This window comes from Pempheris klunzingeri, chromosome 4 (assembly GCF_042242105.1).
Source record: "Pempheris klunzingeri isolate RE-2024b chromosome 4, fPemKlu1.hap1, whole genome shotgun sequence".
In the NCBI taxonomy this organism is placed as follows: domain Eukaryota; kingdom Metazoa; phylum Chordata; class Actinopteri; order Acropomatiformes; family Pempheridae; genus Pempheris; species Pempheris klunzingeri.
This window is the reverse complement of record NC_092015.1, coordinates 8,302,898-8,326,919: the sequence shown is the minus strand read 5'-3', so window position 1 is coordinate 8,326,919 and position 24,022 is coordinate 8,302,898. Positions and strand designations below refer to the sequence as shown.

Here is a 24,022-nt window from a genome sequence, read left to right as displayed (position 1 = left end):
AGAAGAAAAGCTGTTGTGAGTATTGAGGCTAGTCAAAATCGATGTCAATATGAGAGTTAAGGAATCACGTACTCATATACTTTCTAATTTTACAGTTAATGTTACTTAGATGTACATGGACTAATACAGTACAAGCCTGTTTTAGTAAGTGTTGGTTTATTTATGAGTTAGGAAAGTCATTGTTCTAATAGGGTAGTTGTATTATACAGCTTTACTATTAGGGAGTACATTCATGTAATGAACTAAACAGTTACAGGGAACAAGTCTACTCAAGTTTAAAAGCACCACACAGAGGCCTTTGATTATTTTCAATACAGCTTTATTCTGCTGTAAACATGTAACAGACTATGTCCACAAAAGCATTGTCTTTGACAATAGACATTTGACCATAGCTCTGAGAGTATTCTAGCCATGTGTGAGCACTGTGCCAGTCTTTCTTGAAGCCTCGTCTTCTGTCCCCTTGAAGAGTACGAGGGAAAAACTTGAGATGCTGCTGTTTGGGCCCTCTGATGTTGACTGGGAAATATCTGTGATGGGGGGGGGGGTATAGACACAGCGCAGTGAGCACACGAACTGGAGTGAGGGAGATACAAGAGAGCGAGAGAGAGCACTGCTACAAGTCAGACTGCAGGCAGGACAGGTGACAAACATGAGCGACAGAAAATGATATTTATTTATTTATTTATTTTTTAATATTGATAGTTCAAAGGCAGAGTGCAGACTTTGCAAAATTAAAATTTCATATCAGGCAGGCTCCACAAATAACCTGCACAGGCATGCGTGTACTGTTCACCCATCAATTCAGTTAGAGGAGGAAAGACAAGCAAGGGAAGCTGCTGTTAATGAAGGTGCCAGTGTGTCTACTGCTCCTACAATGTCTACAGCATCATCCAGGACAACACCACAGCCACCAAGACCTGCAGCCCAGAGCTCTATGACCCCAGTAAAATTAAATAATTTCAAATCAATAAGGCAATATAAACAATAAATATTCTATATAATGTGTATTTTACATTAATAATTCATTTTACACATAAGTTGGTAATACATTTATTGAAGCAACAAAAAAAATCTGAGGAGCCACTTGGGAGCCGAAAGAGCCGGCTCTTTTCAAAGAGCCGAAATTCCCATCACTATGCTGCAGTGCTGCCTTCACTTGCACTCGGACAACGTAGATACAATTTCCGAAATTTTCAAATGTGAACTTGACCTATCAGAACTGTGGGGGCCACTGGGTTGGACATTTTTCAGGGGTGGCCACGGCCCCCCCTGCACCCCCCCCCCTGTCAGCGCCTCTGGGTCTTAAATTATATAAACCATAATGGTTATTTTGTAATCAACATTTAATTGAAGCATATACAACAAGCAAACCATACCAGTAAAAACATCACAATTTGAAAATGGGACAGTAAAAGAAAAAGGAGCATTACAAAGCAGAATCACAAAGAGGATTGACAATACATCAACAGGTTATACACTAAGACTTCTAGAGGACATCTCCTGTAATGTAGATGAAGGTACCGGGGACATTCATAGGACATAAGCTATATGATGGATCATTTAGTTTCCCCAAAACATGCTGATTATGTTGTTCAACTTGACGTTGGAGCTAATAGTTGAACCGTGTATTCATCACAGCAATGAAGACACAGTCACCAGACAAAGAAACTGATAAGAGTTCATATTTACTGGGACAAAATACAGTTTAAAATATTCATGCACATCACATGTAATATAGCATGTATTATATAAACATTTTCTGTAGCAACATTATGGTTCTAATTTGTTCTTGTACAAGCCACAGAGAGCATAATATTTCAGTGAAAGCAAAAACCTTTCATCCCTGAGGCCATAGATAAGAGGACTCAGGCATCTTGGGGCAAGATAAAAAGTAATGTAATTAAAATACCTAACGTTAGTATATAACATGAAATTAATATGAAGGACAGCAGCTTCTATGAATGGGCACCACAGCTGGATGAGACAGAGCAGCAGCTGGAAAGCATGAAGAATTACTGTTCTCAGACCTTTCCATGTTGACTGTTTATTCTCTCCTGATGCAGCTTTGGCCACTTTCATTATTTTAACATAGCAGAATACAATAGTACAAAACATGATGACGAAGTAAAACTGATTTATAGCTGACCTGAGATGACCCTGCCACGTGTGAAATATGAACCTCTCCATAGAGCAGACCCTGTATTGTTGGTAAACCTTAAGGGAGGCCGATGCAAAGAAAATGGAGAAAAAAACAACGCAGGGTACAGAGCTGAGGCCATGAATGATGAGGATGCACTGCAGAGCGCTGTGCTGAGAGCACAGCTCTCCATGCTGCAGGGGCATGCAAATGGCCACATAGCGCTCCAGGGTCATAACTGTCAGAGTAACTGGTGTGACAAAATTGTACAGAGATGACATTATAACCATAATGAGACAGAACCATGTCTGTATAGTAAACTTAAAATAGTTTAAGATGAGCAAGACATTAGTCACAATTAAAATGAAACAATCAGACATCAATATAGTAGCAAATAAGATGTAACGCATGGTTGTGTAGAAGAAATCCTTCATGAAAAAGGTTGTGATCAGCACAACATTGATGCACAGGAAAAGTGTAACAAAAACTTGGACTAAAATGACTTTGTAATTAACGCTTTGGTTTAAGGATTCACCAGCAACCACTGAGTTATTATCAGCCATATATTTAAACATTGTGACTAAATACAGAAGAATCTTAAGCAGTTCCACAATTCATTGTCTGAAAACGAAGCCAAAACAAATCATCATATCATTATTTACACGGTGTCTGACAAAACCATCTGAATATAGTATGACAGATGTTCCTTTAAGCACGATGCATCACCGTTTTGTGGTTTTGAATTTAGGAACCTTCAACAGTTGCAACTGGTGGAATTTGCTTTAACCAGAACAAACACATCTATAGTATTTTACACACATGAACCTACTAACAAGTAAAAGGCCATAAGATCCCTCTCAACAGTGATATGGCATCATGGCTCATTCTCTCTGCCGAGCTCTGCACAGCCTTCCCAGAGAAACTTTATAGTCCTGAGTAGAAAACAAAGAGAACAAGGACAAATTTAGATTTGAACAACAATGTCGTCATCACTGCGCAACACCCATGTGCCCCAGACTGTATTCATTTAGATACAGTGAGTGCTGGAAAAGGCCTTTGATAGACGTCAGTAGTTGGGCTTCAGTAGGTTTCAGCAAAAAGTGATTTTTTTCTTAAAGTTTTTGTTGGTTTGGCTCAGTCCCTAAGGCCATTATGTCTCACGTGTGTGTGAGAGAACTTTAATTTCTGTTTCAATTTTCTAATATCTTTTGTTTCTTTCTCACTTTGCTGCAGTGTTTGGCCTGGAGAGTCAACTTCTGATAGTTAACTTTAGACGTCACGAGGGGAATATTCCACTGATCGTCCCAAGTCATAGCTTGTTTTTCATTATCAGACGATGTTTTCTTTACTGTAATGACGATGATAACTAGCCAGTTATCTGTAGTCCTGTGTGTAATGACAAACTCCAGTGAAACTAATTAAAGGTGACGGTTCATGGCATGGCATTAATTATTTACCTACAGTCTACATGCAATGGTTCAAGAAGAACACTTGGAGGAGAAGCAAGAAGGAAAGAAGAAAACAAACAACCAAAAGAGAGGTGACAAAGTCACAAATGACCTGGGATGATGTAGCATATTTAAGCCCAGCATCACGAAAGATGTCTCTCCAGAATCATTACTCTACATCTCAATGTGACAACAACTATAGTGGTCATTCAGAATTCATCGAGCCGTAGTTACATGTATACTCTTGTTTTATTCCATTCTTCCTGACCGCCAGAGGTTATTCTTAACACTGGATGATGACTACCCACATGGTCATGAGGAAACCCATCTTGAAAGGAACAGCAATAGGATTCCTGAAAGGCCACTGCAGCTACTGTCTGGGAAGCAGCAACAATTACCTTATAAAAATGGACAAAGGTGCATGGCCTAGCCCAGGAGGTTGTAGCGCAAAAATCTCAATTAGAGGGACCCCCATAGTGCTGCCCAGGAAGTGGAGATACTCCACTCCTGACATTAAGAGGTAAAGGCAGTCCTTTTGACTTGTATGTCTCCACAATTACTTGGACAAATCAGTTGGAAAGCCTCTATTTGAACAGCCCTTTTCTATTGCCCCCATAGCAGACTAACAGGCTATCAGACAGTTGAAAGCCCAAAGTTGCCTGTATATAATGCCTAAAGGCCTCCCTCGCAAGTTTGGGGCAATCAACAAGAGTCTGTGACTGCCTTCCTGGAGTCTGTGTAAAGCGACTAACGCCAGTCACCGATTCACCAGCATGCAATTCAGCATGGTGGACAGTACCAAGCCACAGCACCAAGCCACAGCGCCACTGTGCCACTGTCCCACCAGAGCACTGAAATTTAGATGAACCTTTTGCAGAGACACCTGAATATGTGCTTGCCACAAAACAGTTCTGTGAACTGAATGAAATTAATAAGCTTTGTTTGTGAAATTTTCTACAAAAGGTAACTAATAGATTTCTACTATAATTTTTCTTATCTTTTGTTGCTGAGAAAATATAATGCTCTCCCATCGGGACTGGCTTATTGTCTAGTTACCTTTGAAATAAAGATCAAAAAATGCAGCAAGTTACAATGTTGCCATGGAAATGGCGGAGTAATATTTTTTGTGATGAGTACGGCAGCAGTTGGGTGTGCTGTCATGCTGAGTAGAGCATGTTCTAAACATATAACTGAGCAATCAATTTGCTTGGTTGGACCTACTTGTTACGACTTGTTCCAAACTACTTGTATTGTGTTTTTCAACCAGCTTGTGTAAAGAATGAATGTGTCTGCATCCGAATTCAAACCACAACATGAGTAAACCTTATTAATTTCTATTACTTTTAGTTTTTTTACCCAATGTATTGTACTGAAATGGTCTGAGTATGTAATTTATTTGTAATTTATACCCGGACTGAAAACATCTTCACTTGCTGTGTGTGCTATTTTGTCCATATTTAAGAAAGCTTGGCCACAGCATGATAGCACACTCCAAAAAAGAGTTATTTACTGACAAATAATAAAAATGGATTTGACAAGCAAGAAGTTATGATTTTATTGGTATAAGCAAAGATGACAGACAACATTAAATACAGCAATCGCTGCTCAAAAAAATCCAGTCGAACAAAATATAATGCACGACCACTTCAAGTGTGTAGATTAGGAGGTAGGATAGAGAGGGGAATGGATTTAGCCTCAGAATTTGAAAGATTACAATTTATGGGCTGTGCAGCATGTGCAGGAGTAGTGATTAATCCATCTAGTACGAAGCTCATGGGATGTTTAGGGATGCGATTATTTACATCAAAACAGGTCACAGACATCAGATCTGACATTTTGATACTCCATCATTCAAGACATGTGCGACAGGATGTTTAATGTAGGTTGTGGATTAAATTCTTTATATCACTATATGTTGTTTTGGGATTTTTTTGTATTGAACCGTATAACACACATGACAAACCAAACAAGTAATTCAATGCAAACAAAAAAGGCCACAGCAGAATTACAAAACTCTTGACAGTGAAGATTCCAAGTGTTACTGAGCACTGACAAAATATTTAATATCAATTCAGGTCATAATCGACTGACATTTTAAAACTACATAATTCCAGAAATGTGCAGCTGTAGGGGTGGATGGAGGTACTGGAGGCCTTTAGAAAACACACGCTCCTACATGGATTAACTGGGCTGCCCGTCAGATGTGGACAACATGGTGTCAATATGATTCAGAGACTGTAAAATATTGTGTTTGATTTTAAGAATTGAAAAGAGTACTCATCATGGCAATCATAACAGTGTGTGAACACACTGAGAAACTGAATTTAAGGCGTTTACTGATTACATGTTCATGAGATGAAAGAATTTCAATAAATAATGTGTATTCATATGCAGTAAACATTCATTTCTGTGGTGGAATTATAGTTTTAATTTGTCAAATGAAAAACTGTGAAAAGTTGTTTTGACAAAGCCACAGAGAACATTGTTTTTCAGTGCAAGAAAAAACTCTTCATCCCTGAGGCCATAGATAAGAGGACTCAAACATCTTGGAACAAGACTAAACATTATATAGTTAAAGTACCTGACATTAATATATAACATGAACCCAGTTTTAAGGACAGCAGCTTCTATGAATGGGCACCACAGCTGGATGAGACAGAGCAGCAGCTGGAAAGCATGAAGAATTACTGTTCTCAGACCTTTCCATGTTGACTGTTTATTCTCTCCTGATGCAGCTTTGGCCACTTTCATTATTTTAACATAGCAGAATACAATAGTACTAAACATGATGACGAAGTAAAACTGACTTATAGCTGACCTGAGATGACCCTGCCACGTGTGAAATATGAACCTCTCCAAAGAGCAGACCCTGTATTGTTGGTAAACCTTAAGGGAGGCCGATGCAAAGAAAATGGAGAAAAAAACAACGCAGGGTACAGAGCTGAGGCCATGAATGATGAGGATGCACTGCAGAGCGCTGTGCTGAGAGCACAGCTCTCCATGTCGCAGGGGCATGCAAATGGCAACATAGCGCTCCAGGGTCATAACTGTCAGAGTAACTGGTGTGACAAAATTGTACAGAGATGACATTATAACCATAATGAGACAGAACCATGTCTGTATAGTAAACTTAAAATAGCTTAAGATGAGCAAGACATTAGTCACAATTAAAATGAAACAATCAGACATCAATATAGTAGCAAATAAGATGTAACGCATGGTTGTGTAGAAGAAATCCTTCATGAAAAAGGTTGTGATCAGCACAACATTGATGCACAGGAAAAGTGTAACAAAAACTTGGACTAAAATGACTTTGTAATTAACGCTTTGGTTTAAGGATTCACCAGCAACCACTGAGTTATTATCAGCCATATATTTAAACATTGTGACTAAATACAGAAGAATCTTAAGCAGTTCCACAATTCATTGTCTGAAAACGAAGCCAAAACAAATCATCATATCATTATTTACACGGTGTCTGACAAAACCATCTGAATACTTGCCACAGGAAGACAGATGTTCCTTTAAGCACGATGCATCACCGTTTTGTGGTTTTGAATTTAGAAACCTTCAACAGTTGCAACTGGTGGAATTTGCTTTAACCAGAACAAACACATCTATAGTATTTTACACACATGAACCTACTAACAAGTAAAAGGCCATAAGATCCCTCTCAACAGTGATATGGCATCATGGCTCATTCTCTCTGCCGAGCTCTGCACAGCCTTCCCAGAGAAACTTTATAGTCCTGAGTAGAAAACAAAGAGAACAAGGACAAATTTAGATTTGAACAACAATGTCGTCATCACTGCGCAACACCCATGTGCCCCAGACTGTATTCATTTAGATACAGTGAGTGCTGGAAAAGGCCTTTGATAGACGTCAGTAGTTGGGCTTCAGTAGGTTTCAGCAAAAAGTGATTTTTTTCTTAAAGTTTTTGTTGGTTTGGCTCAGTCCCTAAGGCCATTATGTCTCACGTGTGTGTGAGAGAACTTTAATTTCTGTTTCAATTTTCTAATATCTTTTGTTTCTTTCTCACTTTGCTGCAGTGTTTGGCCTGGAGAGTCAACTTCTGATAGTTAACTTTAGACGTCACGAGGGGAATATTCCACTGATCGTCCCAAGTCATAGCTTGTTTTTCATTATCAGACGATGTTTTCTTTACTGTAATGACGATGATAACTAGCCAGTTATCTGTAGTCCTGTGTGTAATGACAAACTCCAGTGAAACTAATTAAAGGTGACGGTTCATGGCATGGCATTAATTATTTACCTACAGTCTACATGCAATGGTTCAAGAAGAACACTTGGAGGAGAAGCAAGAAGGAAAGAAGGAAACAAACAACCAAAAGAGAGGTGACAAAGTCACAAATGACCTGGGATGATGTAGCATATTTAAGCCCAGCATCACGAAAGATGTCTCTCCAGAATCATTACTCTACATCTCAATGTGACAACAACTATAGTGGTCATTCAGAATTCATCGAGCCGTAGTTACATGTATACTCTTGTTTTATTCCATTCTTCCTGACCGCCAGAGGTTATTCTTAACACTGGATGATGACTACCCACATGGTCATGAGGAAACCCATCTTGACAGGAACAGCAATAGGATTCCTGAAAGGCCACTGCAGCTACTGTCTGGGAAGCAGCAACAATTACCTTATAAAAATGGACAAAGGTGCATGGCCTAGCCCAGGAGGTTGTAGCGCAAAAATCTCAATTAGAGGGACCCCCATAGTGCTGCCCAGGAAGTGGAGATACTCCACTCCTGACATTAAGAGGTAAAGGCAGTCCTTTTGACTTGTATGTCTCCACAATTACTTGGACAAATCAGTTGGAAAGCCTCTATTTGAACAGCCCTTTTCTATTGCCCCCATAGCAGACTAACAGGCTATCAGACAGTTGAAAGCCCAAAGTTGCCTGTATATAATGCCTAAAGGCCTCCCTCGCAAGTTTGGGGCAATCAACAAGAGTCTGTGACTGCCTTCCTGGAGTCTGTGTAAAGCGACTAACGCCAGTCACCGATTCACCAGCATGCAATTCAGCATGGTGGACAGTACCAAGCCACAGCACCAAGCCACAGCGCCACTGTGCCACTGTCCCACTGTCCCACCAGAGCACTGAAATTTAGATGAACCTTTTGCAGAGACACCTGAATATGTGCTTGCCACAAAACAGTTCTATGAACTGAATGAAATTAATAAGCTTTGTTTGTGAAATTTTCTACAAAAGGTAACTAATAGATTTCTACTATAATTTTTCTTATCTTTTGTTGCTGAGAAAATATAATGCTCTCCCATCGGGACTGGCTTATTGTCTAGTTACCTTTGAAATAAAGATCAGAAAATGCAGCAAGTTACAATGTTGCCATGGAAATGGTGGAGTAATATTTTTTGTGATGAGTACGGCAGCAGTTGGGTGTGCTGTCATGCTGAGTAGAGCATGTTCTAAACATATAACTGAGCAATCAATTTGCTTGGTTGGACCTACTTGTTACGACTTGTTCCAAACTACTTGTATTGTGTTTTTCAACCAGCTTGTGTAAAGAATGAATGTGTCTGCATCCGAATTCAAACCACAACATGAGTAAACCTTATTAATTTCTATTACTTTTAGTTTTTTTACCCAATGTATTGTACTGAAATGGTCTGAGTATGTAATTCATTTGTAATTTATACCCGGACTGAAAACATCTTCACTTGCTGTGTGTGCTATTTTGTCCATATTTAAGAAAGCTTGGCCACAGCATGATAGAACACTCCAAAAAAGACTTATTTACTGACAAATAATAAAAATGGATTTGACAAGCAAGAAGTTATGATTTTATTGGTATAAGCAAAGATGACAGACAACATTAAATACAGCAATCGCTGCTCAAAAAAATCCAGTCGAACAAAATATAATGCACGACCACTTCAAGTGTGTAGATTAGGAGGTAGGATAGAGAGGGGAATGGATTTAGCCTCAGAATTTGAAAGATTACAATTTATGGGCTGTGCAGCATGTGCAGGAGTAGTGATTAATCCATCTAGTACGAAGCTCATGGGATGTTTAGGGATGCGATTATTTACATCAAAACAGGTCACAGACATCAGATCTGACATTTTGATACTCCATCATTCAAGACATGTGCGACAGGATGTTTAATGTAGGTTGTGGATTAAATTCTTTATATCACTATATGTTGTTTTGGGATTTTTTTGTATTGAACCGTATAACACACATGACAAACCAAACAAGTAATTCAATGCAAACAAAAAAGGCCACAGCTGAATTACAAAACTCTTGACAGTGAAGATTCCAAGTGTTACTGAGCACTGACAAAATATTTAATATCAATTCAGGTCATAATCGACTGACATTTTAAAACTACATAATTCCAGAAATGTGCAGCTGTAGGGGTGGATGGAGGTACTGGAGGCCTTTAGAAAACACACGCTCCTACATGGATTAACTGGGCTGCCCGTCAGATGTGGACAACATGGTGTCAATATGATTCAGAGACTGTAAAATATTGTGTTTGATTTTAAGAATTGAAAAGAGTACTCATCATGGCAATCATAACAGTGTGTGAACACACTGAGAAACTGAATTTAAGGTGTTTACTGATTACATGTTCATGAGATGAAAGAATTTCAATAAATAATGTGTATTCATATGCAGTAAACATTCATTTCTGTGGTGGAATTATAGTTTTAATTTGTCAAATGAAAAACTGTGAAAAGTTGTTTTGACAAAGCCACAGAGAACATTGTTTTTCAGTGCAAGAAAAAACTCTTCATCCCTGAGGCCATAGATTAGAGGACTCAAACATCTTGGAACAAGACTAAACATTATATAGTTAAAGTACCTGACATTAATGAATAACATGAACCCAGTTTTAAGGACAGCAGCTTCTATGAATGGGCACCACAGCTGGATGAGACAGAGCAGCAGCTGGAAAGCATGAAGAATTACTGTTCTCAGACCTTTCCATGTTGACTGTTTATTCTCTCCTGATGCAGCTTTGGCCACTTTCATTATTTTAACATAGCAGAATACAATAGTACTAAACATGATGACGAAGTAAAACTGACTTATAGCTGACCTGAGATGACCCTGCCACGTGTGAAATATGAACCTCTCCATAGAGCAGACCCTGTATTGTTGGTAAACCTTAAGGGAGGCAGATGCAAAGATGATGGAGAGAAAAACAATGCAGGGTACAGAGCTGAGGCCATGAATGATGAGGATGCACTGCAGAGCGCTGTGCTGAGAGCACAGCTCTCCATGTCGCAGGGGCATGCAAATGGCAACATAGCGCTCCAGGGTCATAACTGTCAGAGTAACTGGTGTGACAAAATTGTACAGATATGACATTATAACCATAATGAGACAGAACCATGTCTGTATAGTAAACTTAAAATAGTTTAAGATGAGCAAGACATTAGTCACAATTAAAATGAAACAATCAGACATCAATATAGTAGCAAATAAGATGTAACGCATGGTTGTGTAGAAGAAATCCTTCATGAAAAAGGTTGTGATCAGCCCAACATTGATGCACAGGAAAAGTGTAACAAAAACTTGGACTAAAATGACTTTGTAATTAACGCTTTGGTTTAAGGATTCACCAGCAACCACTGAGTTATTATCAGCCATATATTTAAACATTGTGACTAAATACAGAAGGATCTTAAGCAGTTCCACAATTCATTGTCTGAAAACGAAGCCAAAACAAATCATCACATCATTATTTACACGGTGTCTGACAAAACCATCTGAATACTTGCCACAGTAAGACAGATGTTCCTTTAAGCACGATGCATCACCGTTTTGTGGTTTTGAATTTAGGAACCTTCAACAGTTGCAACTGGTGGAATTTGCTTTAACCAGAACAAACACATCTATAGTATTTTACACACATGAACCTACTAACAAGTAAAAGGCCATAAGATCCCTCTCAACAGTGATATGGCATCATGGCTCATTCTCTCTGCCGAGCTCTGCACAGCCTTCCCAGAGAAACTTTATAGTCCTGAGTAGAAAACAAAGAGAACAAGGACAAATTTAGATTTGAACAACAATGTCGTCATCACTGCGCAACACCCATGTGCCCCAGACTGTATTCATTTAGATACAGTGAGTGCTGGAAAAGGCCTTTGATAGACGTCAGTAGTTGGGCTTCAGTAGGTTTCAGCTACTATCAATAAATTAAACATACAAGTTTTTCTTGGCTTCTTACCTAAGGCCATTACGTATCAGTTGTCTTCAATGTGTAGGTGTGTATGAGAATATTTATTTCATGAGTGACACAGACAATAAATCTGCTTAGTTACTCAATGCTTCATTCACTATATCTTTAAAAATACCTCCTGTGTGTTACTCAATTTGAAAATCGATTGTTCATAAGTGGCTATTTTAGTCATTCCCCCCATTCATTCACTAAAAGGTATGATATAGTCAGTTTTCCAGTGTCTGCTGAGCTGATTGGCCTTCCCCCCTTGCATTTATTCCTAAGGAGTAAGGAGTATTTAGTAGTTATTTAGAAGTACATTGTTAATGTATACTATTATATTCTCCCACAAGTTCCAGGTCAGTTGACAATTGTAAATGTGCAGTTTTAGTCTGGCTGTTTTACATGGAGTCCAATAGCCTCTATGAATGATTCTGTATGTAATTAATCTAGTCTGTTTTTCCCTTGATGTCTTATACCGTGACCCATTAATGTCCTTCCACACCTCCGCAGCTATTTCACCCCCTAAATCTTCCTCCAAAGCTCTCTTAAGCCCCGCAAGTCTTGCTGGGTGAGATTGTCTTTTTAAACCATAAAACTTAGAGGCCCCTTTTCTGTCCAGCCGACTGACTGAGACGTTTCCAGCACTAATGTTTGGTTTATTAGAGGTAGTCTCTTTTGTGCGGACAAAAAGCAGCTTCTCAACTGGAGGTACTTCTTGGAGGGAGGTAAATTCTCCCTCCAAGACATCTTTAATAAATATAATCCCCGCTAAAGCCCACTTCCTCCACCTTCAACAATTTATTATTCTAATTTCTGTTTCAATTTTCTAATATCTTTTGTTTCTTTCTCACTTTGCTGCAGTGTTTGGCCTGGAGAGTCAACTTCTGATAGTTAACTTTAGACGTCACGAGGGGAATATTCCACTGATCGTCCCAAGTCATAGCTTGTTTTTCATTATCAGACGATGTTTTCTTTACTGTAATGACGATGATAACTAGCCAGTTATCTGTAGTCCTGTGTGTAATGACAAACTCCAGTGAAACTAATTAAAGGTGACGGTTCATGGCATGGCATTAATTATTTAAAGACTGCTCCCTGGAAGTTGTTTTGGCTGATGAATACATTTGTAATGGTTTGTTTGTTAACATTTCAACATTTTAAAAAACACTTATGAAACAATATTTGGATTTAATGTTGTCTGAGTGGATATTTAAAACATGTTTTTTTTTTTGAACATATTAACAGAAAGTGTCAAAACGTTTTGTGAGGTGAGTGTGATGAAGCCAGTTGTAGTGGCATATGCACTATCACAATGCCATGTGAACACAGCATTAGAAGCTGTGACACACTGGGAGCTACAGTATACATGCAAGGGTGCAACCAGTTGAAGGACAGCAAGAAGGAAACAAACAAACTTTGCTTGTTGACTGCCTCTGACACCTGAGATAAAACTATCGAGCAAACACATTTCAATCAATTATTTTTTTCACTCAAAGCCGCATTACTGTCAGACTGTCAGCTTAAAATCAATAAAATACAGGCCATGAAGATAAACTATTTTAATTTTGAATGTATAAGAGCCCATTAGAAAACAATTCATAGGGCCAGTAAAAGATTTTAGTAGCCAGCAGTTTCTTGACCTACTGACACTATGCAGCTCTTGACAAAAACATACACACTATTGAACCCAATGCAAAAAAAACCCATACAATATTTTCAGGAGTACAGTCATGAAGCTGCTATTGCTGTAGAGAAGTAATGAAGTTTCAACCCATTTCTCATGCAGAGAATTTGAATGGGGTATTGTTGTTGATTGGTAATGCATGGGGGCAATGTGTTTTACAGACCATATTGAGAATTATTTCTCAGTATTAAGTATTATAGATAATCAATGAGGATAAATTAATCTTTAATCCTGATTTAGTTGCTTCTTGTCTTTTACTTCAAACTAACTAAAACTCCTCATGTGCTGTAATTCTGCACCGTGACTGAAAAAAGTATTTGGACACAACAGGCACTCATCATAACTTCCCCTTCGATCCATCACATCAGCAGTCACTGTGAATCCATCAATATTATTTTAGCGACCTCTTTCAATGATTTCCCTCCAATTTCTTATAACGTACTTCTCCAAAACTAAGTATACTTATCACATAAATATCATATTTTATATCTCTGGTGGACATTTTTGTAGTAGCTGATAACATTACTTTGCTGACTACTAACCACACTGTTATCACTTTTGCTTGGGATGTAACTGTACTCTAAGTTTCCTTGTTAATTTGAGTTATTTGCTCTTGTACGGCTTATATTTTTATTTGCATGTATACTCGTAATGTTGTGTATTTGATCTGTTCTTCTTTCTGTTCTTGGTGCTGCTGTAGCACCTGAATATCCCCTCTGGGGGTCAGTAAAGGCGGATCTTGCTGAGCGCAGGATAATGTTGCTGTTTTCTCCACCAGAGGGAAACAGTGTCTCACAGTGTCTTCGTCTTCACAGCGGAGGAACCAGAGAGGAACCTTTGATCGGTGACGACGGACACTTTAAGTGGCGGACCGACATGGCCGCGCTGAGGAGGACAACAATCTGCTTCGGTCTCCTCTGGTAGGACGTATAACATACTTAGATAACGCTACACCGCCAATGTTTGCTATTTAAATCATACACACTTTACTAAACTAATCGACTGTTAAAAAAGAAATCTTGTTTTCGACTTAAATGTGAATAAAATGAGAATAATTTGCTTCATAACGACAGCTGGAAGCTGTCAGAAAACACGTCAAACTTGTTTTTCGTAGCCTCAGATTAGCATCAGCATTTTAGGAGTTGTGCTGTTGCCATGCAGAAGTGATTCAGTAAGAAATAAAAAAAACAAAGTACGACTGCAATGTTAATAATACATTAAAATAAAGTAAAAGGTCTAAAGTCTAAACTAGCTTTAGCTTCAAACCTCAAAACATCTGTAGTAGCTTTTTATTTGTTACTATTACACCTATATACATATATACACCTATAGGTGTTTTATCAGGAGTAAGTAGTATTGCTTGACTGATTTTTCTAGGTTTATTTATACTAGAATGTGGTGGTATTTCTTGTTTAGTTATTTGTTTATTTTAGATTTTTTCTTGTTTAGCACATTTAGCTTTTGGTAAGAAATACTGTGGGCACCTGACGCTATAAAGGTAGGTAGGTAGGTAAAGGACCAGCATGCACCTCGGTAGGCCTTTGGTCTTTTTTTTTTACCAGTGGAAGAGACACAGCAGGAATCATGATAGTATTACTCTTCTATCTGCTTACTTGTTTTGTGAAAATAAACCAGAAGAATCCGCTGAGATTTTGCGTGGATAACGAAATTTGTCACAGCTCACATACAGTGCACCAGTGTCCCTTTTGATTCTTTGTTTGATTATGATTTTTTTGAATAAATGGCCACTGCAACTTCAACGCTTGGTTTAAGCTGAAACCGGTTATTTGTTTTGCACAGGAGTTCAGCTCGTGGTCTATTTAGCAGCAGAGTACCTGCACTAAATAAACTGGGGAAATGGAGAAATATTCTGTACACAAGCGTTGCGTCTTTAACCGTCGGCGGTGGGCTGTGTGCGATACCTTTCAAACAGGTGAGTCTGTCACTTACCACATATAGACACACATAACATTTCCAACCTGTGCTTTGGCTTATCTCTCCTTCTGTGTCCCTGTTGCAGGTTGACAACCTCTCTCATGACTCTCTGATCAAACGAGCAGCCTCTCTGGCAACAGACAGTTCAAGCACTTTTCTCTCTCAGTCCACCTTGGCTCTCATAGATGCCATCACAGAGTACTCCAAAGTAAGATTTGATGTTGTGGTTAACATTTTTCCTATATCTTAGGTTTGCCAGATTCAGGTTCAGAAATATTATAAGATTAGTGTAGTAGCTCCATATGCATGTTTCTATATTTTAAAGTAGAAAACAAGATATATATATATATATATATATATATATATATATATATATATATATATATATACTATAGACACATAATAGTTTTATTTGCCAATAAATTCTCACAGACAACACAAACAAGGTGCTGAAGTTTATATAGTGGGACGCAACATAATCACATTGAGCTTCACCAGATTGAAATAACTGAGGATGTAAACAATGTACTGTTATATATGCAAACATGATTATTATGTATAAGAGTAGCATCTGTGACAACTTGAGGTTTTTAAGCTGTTACAGAAGGTGTATTTACTTCCTTAGCTCACTCATCACACAGGATTTGGATGAGTGAGCTGAGGAATTAAGAGCAAAAAACAGACATGGGGTAAAGAGCCGAAAGACTGGAGCTCCCTTAGTTTTGTTAAGTTTTTATGTTTTGTTTGCCTCAGTGTATCTTGAATTAGGCCTGGGATAGAAGCAGAGCAGCTTGGAGGTGCAAGTAGGGCTGCACGATAATCACAAAACGGCAATCACACTTAGTTTGATCAATATTGAGTATTTACGAGGATTTATCAAGATTATTCATTCATTACTCATATTAGGGAGAAGATATTTTTATTTTGCTTTCACATTTAAATAAACCTTACAGTGTTTTCACTTCCATGTTGAACTGCATTCCTGCTAATGTACAAATCTTTGCATCAAAGTTTGGAGTGATCCATGTCCAGATGCCGCATGATATAGAGACATGTTAGTGGTGATTTATACAGATCTGTCTGCAAACTGTAGGGCATTTTGTAAATTATGGTCTTTACACCTTAAAAGCTCAGCAAAAGCACACATACATAGACCTTTTTCCCCAGTTACCTTCATGAAAAATATGCAGACAGCTTTGGCTTTGAGATCAAAATCTTTGTGACTTCTGCTGCCTTTCTGATACAACAGAGATGAATGGCATTTCTTTTGTGGTACTCCATATGCCACAAAATCCATTCCACCCCAGAAACGTTGTCCTGGCTAGTGGTAGGGATAATCTCAAGATCTTTACAGATCTGTTTTGACACAATTTTATCAACTGAATAGTGTCCATACTCCAGAAGATTCAGTTTTTTAACGAAAATGTGTGTGTCCTCCCTGTTTTTGCCAACAGGCTGTGCACACACTCATCGCTCTCCAAAGGCGATATTTGGCCTCACTGGGAAAACTGACTCCAGCAGAAGAGGATACAATCTGGCAGGTGATCATTGGCCAGCGTGCAGAGGTCAGTTTATGTTGTCCTCTTCGGAGAAAAGTATCTCAAAACAAATCTGAGCACAGCGTTCTTCTCTTTTGATTGCCGCATCATAAATATTACAGCAGCCCTGCAAACCCTACGAAACAGACAGCTGTAGATCTGTCTGTGTCTGACTCTGGTTGTATGATTCTCTCCGTCCTGACAGGTTAATGACAAACAAGATGAATGCAAGCGTTTCGAGTCAACCTGGGTCAGCGCCGTGAGGCTGTGTGAAACGGCAGCTGAGGCAGCGTACACCTCAGGTGTGTAAAAGAAACTGTCGGAGTGCAGTTATAGAGCTGTGTGACTGAATAGTTGGGATGTCATGGTTGAAATGTTGAGGCGGGTTTTCTCAGGGCTCCTGTAATGATGAATAAAAGTGTTCAGCTGTGAATCATCTTCTCAAAGCTTTGTACACCGCTGTTTGCGGCTGGTCCTATTCAGCCGCTGTCAGCGTTACACTTCGGCAGTGTATGGATCATTTGCTGTCCGTCAGTAGAGCTTTGTGTTAAACAAAACGGAGACGATGGACAGGAGCGCCTTCTTAATGACCACACCTAATGCCTGAACCTGAGGTGGTGTTTATGTCCACGTTTGAACTTTTCCAGCAATTTGACACAGTGTGTGTTTGTATCTATTTTTGTGTGTGTGCGTGTGTACAGGAGCTGAGCATGCATCCATCACAGCAAGGACAAACATTCTGTTGGCCCAGTCGCAGGTGGAGGAGGCACAGAAACTGTCAATGGATGCGAATGAAATGTTGGCGGAGACTAAAGTAATGGAGGTTGAAAGGATGGCAGAATACTCCACCTCCGTACAGAATAATAACGATGAGGAAGAGGTGCCTGAGGCTTATCTAAGAGAAGACTGAAAAACACCCGGAGGTATCGCAGAACAGAAGAAAGCATTTAAAAAAAAAAAAAAAAAGTCATCCTAATTGCTAACTTTTTATCATTCCTGCAGTGTCTTCTTTAATTTTGAGTCGGTAAATGTGTTTGGCTCTGTGTTTCTTCAGATTTTGCTCAAGTTTTTAGTGCTTACATCTGCAAAAGAGTTGAGCACCTCCTTTTGAATTGTGCAGTCATTTAAGACTATTTGAATTGTGATCATCAACTGTTTCTGCAGCATAGAGGATTATAAATGCACTATTTGTTATAATGTGACTCAACCAGCAGCAGATATTTGTGTAATATTTTGTCAGAATTCACTGTAATAAAGACAAGAAACAGTATAAAAACATACAATTGTCTAATTTTGTTTTTCTTGCAGCAGCATCAGACTGTGAAACGTAGCATCTCATTTCCTGTTTACCAGATGAGTATTTTCTTTGCTGAAGCGGCGAGTGGATTAGACTTCATATGGTGTTGCCAGAGCTGGTTTTTGCAACATCGCGTTGATCCTGCGTGACCTGAAAAACATTTAACCAGTGCTAAAAATGGAGAGAAAACAATGTGTCCACTTCATACGTGTTGCCAAAAGATGAGAGTTCACAGCATTTTCCAGATTTATTCTGGCTTAATTGTTGGTGTGAGCAGATGTTACGCAGGGGAAGTATCTCTGCCAGCGATGTGAAAAAATGCATGTTGTGGCCATCTTGGGAAGTTTTCTGTTTGCTAAAGTGACCAGAAGCTGCTCTGTAAACACAGTTAAACACAGAGGCACCAAACAATTGGCTGGCTAACGCTGTGGTTGTGAGATTCAACCAATCAGCTGGTAGAAACGCATTGTTTACATGTTACCCTGTAGTAAAGTTGTATCCAATAAGCCATCCACACAAATTCATATCTGCAAGTGAATGAATTTCCCACTGATTCCTACCTCAAGTAGTGTTGCTTCACTTGTTATTTTTGTTTTTCTGTTTCACTCAACAACTTCACCTTCACTTCAAATTACCCATGTCCTGGCTCTCCTGTAGGGCTTTTAGGCCATTTCTCAGCTCCCCCACCCTGTCATCACATCATCCACAGCACCACCTTTCCACACTGTCAAAACACAGAAAACAAACCAGTCGAGTTGTGAGACTTCTATGAGACTTTCTAAAATGGAAAAGAATAATTTCTGGTTTCGGAAAGATTTGTTTGCAGCAGAAGATGTGAGTTATTTGCATGAACGTAGGACTTCACAGGTTGTTTCCTCTTTGGACCCGTTTCCCAGAGCAGCACATGATTTAGAAAAGTGACTCTGCTGAAGGTGGACCAAAGACCTATCCTACCTAACTGCCTGGCTTTGTAAACCTTAAGGTTCACTTTTTTTTCTTTCCTAAAACAACAGTCAGGTGCCCAAATGTACACTGAAAACCAGATTTGCCTCTTGTAGCTGTTCCTCTGTTCACACTGATCTCTTCTTAATATGCTTCTGATGTAAGTGATGGGGTCTGTGCAAGGATGTATTCACTTGATGTTTGACTCTGGCACCTTTAGGAAGAAGGTCTTTTTTTTATTATTATTTTGAATATTTTTTTTGGCATTGTCGCCTTTATTGGACAGACCAGTGAAGAGCAGACAGGAAATGGGGGGGGTAGGGAAGGACTCAGACTGGATTTGCTGCAGTAAGGACTGAGCCTTGTGGTATGCGCTATGAACTACAGGGATGCCCCAAGGGATCTGTTAATAGTCAGTATGAACAGGAATCATCACAGCAAACAAAATCCTGATTCACACCTGAATCTAGTTTTATGGCGGCCCTGAAAAGTTGTTAACATATCCTTTGATTCCAGCAGAGGGCGATCTAAATCCATTGGAACTTATTTTTCTTTTTCAGTGCTGCATTTGGATGCACTGTGTTTGCACTTTGACTTCCAGTCAAATCAATTTATTGGAGTCACTAGTTCACATTGTACTTTTTTTATTACAACAGATTCGACCCACATGATGTTCTGTGGTTGCGATTAAATGGGAACACCAGACTGTTAGAGAAAGTTTGATGTGAATATACTGTGACTCCTGGTGCTTATACCTACATTTGCATGTGGCATTTTGTCTCTAAGCCAGTGTGTGCACTTACAGCACAGTGTGACATGACACTCAGTTCTGTCACTGTGTGCAGGACTTAACAGTAAATTAAAAACTGGGGAAAGTTAAAGTACACTTAAAAATATATACCTAACCTGCAAGTCCATCACCAAATCTACACATTGTAGAAGCCTTATCCTTCAGTAACATGAATACGCTCTGTAACAGGTACGCTGTCTTCATTGTCTGCACGTATGCCTTCTAAAGGTCAGTGTGTACTGCAGAGGGTCATTTCAGAGGGAGCTCATTATGGGGAAGACCTATGTGGAGCTGCAAACGCAAGTGTGAAGCGTCAGCAGCGAGGTGACCTCTCCCCAGTCTAGATGGTCAAGCCTTGGCAGGGCCATGAGTGTGGCTACAGGGGAGGGGGGGGTCGAGGGGTGGGAGGTTTTGAGGTGTGCAAGGACTGGCTCACCAATGTGACTAGTGAGGAATGTTGTGTTTAACAAAGGCTGTTTTCACAGACTGTAAAACCAAATGTCCCAGACAGTCTGTGTGGATGTGCACCCACTGGTCACAGGGGAGGTGGTGCCAGTGCAGCCTTGCCTGCATGAAGAGAAAATGTAATAGCGCTTACTAAGAAGTATTTTTGCAGCATAAAACCTCAGTGAGGTAACCACAATTACAAAGGTCATGGGCCGTAAATGCTCATAAACTATTTAGTGCTATTGAGGGGTTTTGAGCATTTATGCAGGATTAATGCAGCAGGGTTATGCTATGCCAGGGGTGTGAAATAAGCCTCACCAAAACAGTTTCACCCAAATTGGTGAAATCATTAACACATTGAATGTTTTGTGGACAAAAATAAGATGTGATTTACAGTCTCATAAATGCACAATCCTCCTTGCTGTTGTTACTCTACTGTTCCAATGCAAAGTGGCCCATGAGGGGAGATTGATTAGTGAAAAGGGCAGCACTTTCACCTGGGGATTTATAACTCTTTGAGGATATAAATAAACCACCAGAGGGTGTTCAGGCAGGGGGTATAGTGTGGTGACACATCATGGGTCATGCTTTAATCACAGTGAGGCTGAGCTGCAGCGCTAGGAGATGGAGTGGGTTAAATTTTGCAGGAGACGGAGGCTCCCCGGAGAGCCCACGTCCCCTGATGAGGACTCTGAGCCAACACAGGCACTGAGGACGTCATTTGCGCAGTGAAATCTGCAGCCCAACATGAGGGAATCACATTGAAACGAGCATTTGTGCTTATCTTCAGTGAATAAATATGATGTCTGCCTAAAACTGCTGAGGGAGCATGTTTATCAGCTCAGGCTACGGTGCATGATAATAACACTGTGCTGCACACAACGTTGGATTCCTGAACGTGTAAAAGCTGTAATTATCTAAAAGAAAAGAACAATGCAAGAGTGTTTCATTACCACGTTGTTTTAGGATGGAGCAGTCACAGTGTGTCTGTGTTAAAGCTGGTGAGAAGACAGTTTTTCACTTTTTCAGAAACAAATCAGTGAAGCGTTTTAGTTGCATGTGACTGCTTTGTCCTTCAGTGGCCGATCTCCTGCGGTTTATATTAACTTTCACATTCACTTCAGCCAACAGTTTTACAATACCTTTACAACACTGGTTATGCATTGACTACAAAATATGTGGCTCATCAACCTCCACTACAACAATCACTGAATATCATCACCATGTTGTTAGGCGATTAATTTTAACACTTAGATATACTATTTCTGTAGCAGTAGGCCTAGTTAGTGGTACAGAAATGTTAGTATTTCTCTGTTGTGGCTGTTTTTTAAGACAATAAATGCACTTAATACATTCTGGTAAAGGTTCAAGATGTCTATATTTTCATGTCAGGCCATGTATGCCTGCCTTGTTCATATTTGGACTGATTGAAACTGCAACAAGGATCCCCATGCCTTCACCCTCACACACAAAAGTGTGAAAACAACATTTATATCATCTTACAATTTAAAACCTCCATGTATAAATAAGCTGGGCCTGGTGGTTAGAGAGACTACAGTGTAACCAGTTGCAGGTCTGATCTCCACAACACCCATGGAGCCTGCCAAAAGCACATAAAGGTTCAGTGTCTCCTTGAGCAAGACAATGAGCCCTTATCTGTTCAGTTCAGCGAAGAAGATAATCATGCTTTCAAACAGTAAACTAAAATGAAGGGTTTCGTTACAGTTTAGAGTGCATGTACTGCCAGTTTTCATTGTTTTTAAGAGAAAGACAGACAGAAAATAATGTATATATTAAACTGTTCTCCATTTATGCATGCATCTCTATCCAGGGTCAGATTAACCCTTCAAGGGACATCGCTGAACCTCCTGACTCTGTTTCTTCTGCTTTCTGTAGATTGTGTAACTGTCTACAGAACTTATTTATTCTAAAATATAAGCAATTTTTAAACACACTGTATACACACTGTATATACTGTAAACATTCATATCCTGTCATGTCCATCTACCTCATGTCAACAATAGAACCTGCACATAACTGTCCCATAGTCGCATCTTTTGTCGCTTTAGTTGCTTTTTACGTATTTACGTTTATATACATTTATATGTTTATTTATTTGTGCATAGCAGTTAAATGTTTATTCCTACGTTAAATGTTTGTTTACTTTGATCAGATTTGTTTTCCCTGTACGTCTTCTTATGTGTAAGTACATGAGAGCAGTGGAATAACTGGAGTCAGATTCCTTGTATGTGTTCACATATGGTGAATAACGCTGATTCTGATTTGTTAGAAATCAGTTAGTATTATATGGCAACCTGATTAAGAACATTTCTAATGAATATGCATAACGTAAGTGCAACACACACTAAAATCACATACATAAAAGCTGCAAAACTAGACTTTATCTTTGGGCCCCTGTACAAGCAAGGACCTCAGTATGTGTCATGTGTCAAGTTAGGGGCCTTATAGCTTGTGCTTTAGTGCTGCAAACAGTGTTAACTTAACAAATGTCCAATTAATCAAATTACCAAGAACTAATTGCCACATGGTGACCCTGGAGCCTTCGGGGGGCCTGAGGTTTTGGGGCCTCAGGGCAGCTGCTCACTTTACCCAGCTGGTAATCCAGCTCTGGTCCTATCCAACAGCAAATGTCCTCTCTAATGTTTTTAAGTCTGTTCTGGCATCTAGAGGTACAAAACTACCACTACTAACAAATGTAGCGAAGTACATTTACTTGTACTTTATTTGAGTGTGTCCATGTGACGCAACTTTATACTTTGACTCCAATTCAATTCTGAGGAAAATATTGTATAGTTCCTTTTACTCCATGACATTCATTTGACAACTATAGTTATTAGACACTTTGCAGATTAAGATTTTAGATGCAAAACATATAATAAAGCATTTTTAAACAGATAGTTGACCACATGAATGCATCATCATTGAAGGCCCCATATTCTGCTCATTTTAAAGTTTCCTACTTGTATTTGGAGGTCCTACAAGAACATGTTTAAGTGGATTAATGCTCAATGCAGTTGTTTTCAGCCTCTGTCTGAACGCTCAGTTTTAGAAGAACAGAACAGTCTGCTGCTTTGCTCGTGCCTCCGACATCCTCCTGCTACAGGTAGCTGATGATAGTGAGGGGAAAACAACAGCGGACAGTGAGGTGGATTCAGGAGGTTTTCAGAGGGCCCTTATGACATCATAAGGGGAGCCAAATTTAAACAGTGTGTTTTCACACACATTTACTGAAAGATGGAGCAAGGGAAGGGCGGTCTGTATGCTGTGGACACATATTTATGTAGAAAAGACATTGAAAAATGCATTCTGCATAATGTAGGACCTTTAATATTCTATTACGATTATATGAAATACTATCTTTAAGTATATATTGCAAGTAACAAATACTTTACTCAAGTCCTATTTTGAATGCAGGGATTTTACTTTTAATAGGGTATATTTGCAGTGTGGTGTTGCTACTTTTATTTAAGCTAAAGATCTGAATTGTTCCACCTCTGATTTATACTGCATTACAAATACAAGTACCATGCTATAATACACTACAAGCTCCAGAACTCATAAA

The 24,022-nt window shown here is 39.2% G+C and overlaps 4 protein-coding genes across 5 annotated transcripts in view; 1 reads left to right on the top strand and 3 right to left on the bottom strand.

The window, feature by feature from the left end:
• Positions 1-1,770: 1,770 nt before the first annotated feature.
• On the bottom strand, positions 1,771-2,700 carry LOC139200123 (odorant receptor 131-2-like). Its single transcript, XM_070829357.1, has one exon. The coding sequence runs from the start codon at positions 2,698-2,700 to the stop codon at positions 1,771-1,773; it is 930 nt and encodes a 309-aa protein (XP_070685458.1).
• Positions 2,701-6,003: 3,303 nt separating this feature from the next.
• On the bottom strand, positions 6,004-6,957 carry LOC139200122 (odorant receptor 131-2-like). The gene has a single exon (XM_070829355.1). The coding sequence runs from the start codon at positions 6,955-6,957 to the stop codon at positions 6,004-6,006; it is 954 nt and encodes a 317-aa protein (XP_070685456.1).
• A 3,318-nt stretch (positions 6,958-10,275) lies between these two features.
• Positions 10,276-11,229, bottom strand: LOC139200121 (odorant receptor 131-2-like). Its single transcript, XM_070829354.1, has one exon. The coding sequence runs from the start codon at positions 11,227-11,229 to the stop codon at positions 10,276-10,278; it is 954 nt and encodes a 317-aa protein (XP_070685455.1).
• A 3,118-nt stretch (positions 11,230-14,347) lies between these two features.
• The window catches only part of LOC139200340 (diablo IAP-binding mitochondrial protein-like), a 379,202-nt gene continuing 369,527 nt past the window's right edge, over positions 14,348-24,022 (top strand). Inside the window, exons 1-6 of one of the 2 annotated variants that reach the window (XR_011584167.1) lie at positions 14,348-14,410; positions 15,291-15,423; positions 15,511-15,633; positions 16,880-16,990; positions 17,169-17,265; positions 17,665-18,104. Coding sequence is in view for 1 of the 2 variants with exons in the window: in XM_070829611.1 (XP_070685712.1) it covers positions 14,367-14,410; positions 15,291-15,423; positions 15,511-15,633; positions 16,880-16,990; positions 17,169-17,265; positions 17,665-17,873 (717 nt within the window). In the remaining variant the exon portion in view is untranslated. Of the gene's footprint in view, positions 14,411-15,290; positions 15,424-15,510; positions 15,634-16,879; positions 16,991-17,168; positions 17,266-17,664; positions 18,222-24,022 lie in introns of those variants that run through there. The other variant, XM_070829611.1, reaches the window with a different exon arrangement.

Coding starts and splice junctions, on each gene's coding strand:
- LOC139200123 (XM_070829357.1), bottom strand. CDS start 2,700: ATGGCTGATAATAACTCAGTGGTTGCTGGTGAATCCTTAAACCAAAGC.
- LOC139200121 (XM_070829354.1), bottom strand. CDS start 11,229: ATGGCTGATAATAACTCAGTGGTTGCTGGTGAATCCTTAAACCAAAGC.
- LOC139200122 (XM_070829355.1), bottom strand. CDS start 6,957: ATGGCTGATAATAACTCAGTGGTTGCTGGTGAATCCTTAAACCAAAGC.